Source organism: Phyllostomus hastatus, unplaced genomic scaffold, assembly GCF_019186645.2.
Source record: "Phyllostomus hastatus isolate PE091 unplaced genomic scaffold, TTU_PhHast_1.1 phas_scaffold_114, whole genome shotgun sequence".
Lineage (NCBI taxonomy): Eukaryota > Metazoa > Chordata > Mammalia > Chiroptera > Phyllostomidae > Phyllostomus > Phyllostomus hastatus.
Window position 1 is genome coordinate 346226 of NW_025334006.1, and position 5136 is coordinate 351361.

General features: G+C 44.7%; 1 protein-coding gene across 1 annotated transcript; it reads left to right on the plus strand.

The window, feature by feature from the left end:
• Positions 1–1408: 1408 nt before the first annotated feature.
• On the plus strand, positions 1409–2416 carry TAS2R38 (taste 2 receptor member 38). Its single transcript, XM_045855509.1, has one exon. It carries the CDS (start codon positions 1409–1411, stop codon positions 2414–2416), a length of 1008 nt encoding a protein of 335 aa, XP_045711465.1.
• Positions 2417–5136: the final 2720 nt, after the last annotated feature.

Here is a 5136-nt window from a genome sequence, read left to right on the forward strand (position 1 = left end):
ACCTCCCCACCCCCCTCCATCCCTGGTGACCACTGGTTCATTCTCTGCGTCTACAAGTTCAGCTTTTTTAGATTCCACACATAAGTGAGATGATGCGGTATTTTTTCTTGCTGTGTCTGGCTTATTGCACTTACATAATGTCCTCCAGTTTCCCCCACGTTATTGTAAACGGCAGGATGTCCTCTTTCGAGGCTGGTGTCCTGGGGCCACTGTCTGTATTGGGTTAGCCAAAAAGTTCACTTAGTTTTTTTCTGTATGATGGCTCTAGTAGTGCTTAGTCATCTTTAACTTCATTAGAAACAACTTTGTTCAAATGTATTATGACAGCTGTCACATCAGCGTTCATTTAAAAAACATCAAAATTGGTGAATTTGGGGGTAGCCAGTTTAATATCGAAGATGGAAGAAAATAAGCAACATTTTCAGTGTATTTTGCTTTATTACTTCAAGAAAGGCAAAAACACAATGGAAACACACACAAAAAGATCTGCACCATGTATGGAGAAGGTGGTGTAACTGATTGAACGTGTCAAAAGTGGTTTGCGAAGTTCCGTGGTACTGTTGACATTCTGACCAAATAACCCTTTGCAGTGGGGCTGTTTTATGCACTGGAAGGTGTTTAGCAGCACTCCTGGCCTCTCCCCACTAGAAGCCAATAGCGGGAGACAGCCAACATACTCAAAATATCTGAACCAATAAAGTTATTGGTGCAATTGAAAAATGTGTCTTTCATTTTATGGAAAAAACTGAGCGGACTTCTTGGCCAACCTAACATATACCACGGTTCCCTCATCCACTCAGAATAATGTGCCTGGCATAATGACGACGTCTACGTGACATCTCCGACAATGGCAGCCACACCAGTCATACACTGGTGCCTGGGCAGGAGCCATGCACTTGTCCCATTATGGAAGGCATGCAAATAGAAAGAGATACAATTTCAAGCCATAGTTCATCGAGACGTATGCTTTGCGTGCTGCCCGTTCCCTTGAAACTCGTAAGCAAATCCTACTCCCTTCCTCACCTCTGCAGGTGCCGACAGGCATGCAAAACCGGGTCTGGGTAATGAAGACTGCCTGGTTTGCATGTGCGATGCTGTGCCGTGGCCCCCCGGGCAGGCCGCTGCACAGGAGCACCTAGGGTTTTTTAAAAGCTTCTGCATCACCCAAGGAATACAACCGTCACTCCTGTACTCTTACGGTGAGCCTTCGTGTGTATCCGAGAAGTATTCTAAAGCAACAATATCCCTCTAAGTTACAGTCAGAACTTTCTATGAATTCGCTTTGGCGTAGATCCTGGGCAAGAGCAAATGCCTGGTGAAGGAAAGGTCCTAGCTGAGAATAGACGCTTAATCCTCTCTCCTGTGCAGATTGTGTGAGTCTTAGGGTAGCCAAGGAAGAAGCGACATCATGTGGACTCTGGTTCCCGTCATAACTGTGCCCTATGAAGTCAAGGGTGTATTTCTCGTCCTTTCGGTCCTGGAGTTTGCAGTGGGGATTCTGATCAACACCTTCATTTTCCTGGTGAATTTTCGGGATGTGGTGAGGAGGCAGCCCCTGAGTGACTGTGACCTTATCCTGCTGATTCTCAGCCTCACCCGGCTGTTTCTGCACGGGCTGCTGTTTCTGAACGCCCTCCAGCTCACCCTGTTCCAGCAGATGAAGGACCCGCTGAGCAGCAGCTACCAAACCATCATCATGCTCTGGATGATCGCAAACCAAGCAGGCCTCTGGCTCGCCACCTGCCTCAGTCTCCTCTACTGCTCTAAGATCGTCCGTTTCTCTCACGGCCTCCTGCTCTGCCTGGCAAGCTGGATCTCCAGAGGGGCCACCCGGATGCTCCTGGGTACTGTCCTTCTCACCTGTGCCTGCGCTGTCTTATGTTCTTGGGACTTTTTTAGTAGATTTCACATCGCAGCCACATATACGCTATCCACGAGGAATGACACAGAACACAATTTGCAAACTGAAAACTTCAATTTCGTTCGGTCCTTCCTCTTCTGCAGCCTGGGCTCCATCCCGCCTTTCTTGTGTTTTCTGGTTTCTTCTGGGGTGCTGATTGTGTCCCTGTGGCGCCACACGCGGACCATGAGGGCCAAGACCAGCGACTATAGCGACCCCAGCCTGGAGGCCCACATCAAAGCGCTCAAATCCCTCATCTCCTTTCTCTGTGTCTATGTGGTGTCCTATTGCGCCGCCCTCCTCTCTGTGCCGCTCCTGGTGCTGTGGCACAACAAGCTCGGGGTCATGGTGTGTGTGGGGTTGATGGCGGCCTGCCCCTCGGGACACGCGGCCATCCTGATCTCAGGCAATGCCAAGCTGAGGAGAGCTGTGGACGGCGTCTTACTCTGCGTGCAGAGTGGCCTCAAGGTAAGGGCAGACCACAAGGCAGACCCCAGGACACCAGGCCTCTGCTGAGAGGGGACACGAAGTGGGGTCTTCACAAATACATCTCTGATCGTTCAGAAGCCTATTCCAATTCCTTCTGCAAACGATAACTCAGCAGTCTCTTCGTTCTACGTCAAGGGACTCACCCATAGAAGAATAAAATAATAAAGCCCTGTATATGGCCTAGACAAGTAGAATGATAGTAGTTCCCTAGGTTTCTTTTGATAAAAGGAACAAAATAGAAAGGCGAGGTACTCAGTATAAATGCTTTGTGTGCTATAGCTTATCAGCGTTTGGTATGAGCCAAACCATGAGAAATCAGGTCTTCTGAAATAATATCTAGTTCCCAAGGTAACACGGCTGGCTTTTCCAGTGACTGCTGAACCTATTTCTTCAAACAGGTGCTAGCACGATGTTTGATCATGTGCACCACCACAGCAATTAGATAATCCTCCTCAAGCTCCACAGCTTTATGAGATATAAAAAAACAAACTTGGAAGAACAACGATGTCAGCATTGAGAGGTACTCTCATTAGAACTTCTGCAGGAAGCAGAGGACAGGGGGCATTTTGTCTGAAAACACACTGACTCGGAAATGCACACTCAACCTGCTGTACGGTGGTGGGCAAGGGGGCAAGGCAGGCAGCCCTTTCCTCGGTAGGCACCCTGGACACCAGCGCCTAGTGGGTGCCTTCCGGCTCCGCTTGACTGGCCCTTGAAGACGGTACTTTGCCTGGTACCAAACACTGATCCACAAACACAGCTGCGGAACCTGCCGGAAGAGCCTAGCCAAAAGGTATGTGTGTGGCAATTCAGCTTCTCTTTCTGCCTGCACAGACACCTAGCCAGAACAGCTATCCTAAAAAGCTCAGTAAGGGAAAAGGTGTAGCAGACATACAAGGTCTGTCCAGAAAGTATCCAGCTATGTACTATGAAAAATAGAGGCATTGATTGAAGAAGATACAAGAAGCATTGCACACAGGACAATGATGCCTCAGTCCCCTTCAAAGTAGGCACCTTGGGACCTCACACAGTTCTCCCAATCGCCATCAGCTGCCCCATTGTATTTTTCTGAATCTCATTGACGATCTGAAATCTCTTCCCTTTCAAAGATGATTTTAGTTTTGGGAAAAGCCAGAACTCACAGGGTGTCAAATCTGGGCTGCAGTGGGACTCAGTGTCTTGGGTGATTTGATGTTTTGCAAAAACACTGTGCGCGTAAGACATGATGCGTGAGCAGGTACATTGTCATGACGAAGCTGCCAATCACCAGCTGTCCACAGCTGTGGACTTCTGAATCATCTAAATAGTTTCTGCAGAGGAATGTTCAACCTTAATACCAAATTTGATGCAGAATCATTGCTCTACCTACTCATTTTGAATGTCATGGCCACACAGTGCACATGCTCACTCAACAGCATCTACTGCCCCCACTGACCAGTACAGTGAAGTCATCATTGCTCACGCATGTGCATTCCAGTCCACTCTCTTTGCTGCCAGGTTACATCAAAGTCATGCAAACTGTTCTCATGATATTAACAGTGGCTGGACTTTTTCCAGACAGACCTTGTAGATCTTGACGAACTTCAGAGCAAGGACATCCACAGTGTTGCCTCCCTCTGCCAGCTGTGGGTGCTGCTACAGAACTGCTTCCTTCTCTCAGGTGCCTGGCCTTGATAAATCCAATTCTTCTTTCTGGTTTTCCCAGATTTCCCTTTTCATCACCTCCAATGGCTGTGGATTGCAACTTCATCTTTCCTTGATGGGCACCAAAGTTGTCCTGTTTCCCTTAAAAGCCTTTGTCAAAAATCATGTGACTATATGTTAATGGATCTCTTTTTATATATACTATATATATGCTATATACATATTATGGATCTCTATGTTGTATTCCATTAACATACTATATTTGTCTGTCAGCAAAATTCACCTTCTTGATTACTGTAGGTTAATGGTAAATATTGAAACCAGGTATTGTGAGTCTTCCAAACTTACTTTTTTCCCCAAAATTGTTTTACCTCATCCAAATTTACAAATTTGGGATTAATTTGTCTACTTTAATATCCTGTTAAAATTCTTATCATGCTGAATCCAAAGGTCAACTTGAGGAGAACTGACTTTTTAAAACCATTCAGTCTGACAATCTATGAATATGATATATCTCTGCATTTATTTACATCTTTAATTTATCTCAGCCATGCATTATACCTTTGAGTATAGAGGTCTTACATGTCTTTTGATAAAATTATCCTAAGTAATACTTTATAATGTTATCAATGTACATTTTTAATTTTATTTTTCAATTACTTGCTGCTAGTATATAAAAATGTAATTGATTTTTGTATATTACCCATGTGCCTTGTTACTTTTCTAAATTGGCTTGTTAGTTCTAATATTTGTTTGTGGGTTCTTCAAAATTTGATACTTAAACTCTTATGTCATCGACAAATAAAGATAATTGTACTTCTTCCTACCCAATCTGTAGGCCCTTCATTCACTTTATGTAACTTATTTCATTGGCTGGAATATTCAGCACAATACTGATTAGAAGAATATGAATATCCATCCTTGCCTCAGTCCTGATTTTAGGGGGGAAACATCCACTATTTATTCATTAAATGCAATGTTAGCTATGACTATATATTATACTTACATACCGAATGTAAGTTACATCTGTTAGAGCTCCACGGTCAGATTAAGAAAGACTATTCTTACTCCTAATATGTAAAACTTTTTATCATTTAATGGGG

Excerpts from the sequence above, each read along its gene's own strand:
- TAS2R38 (XM_045855509.1), top strand. The coding sequence starts at position 1,409 with ATGTGGACTCTGGTTCCCGTCATAACTGTGCCCTATGAAGTCAAGGGT.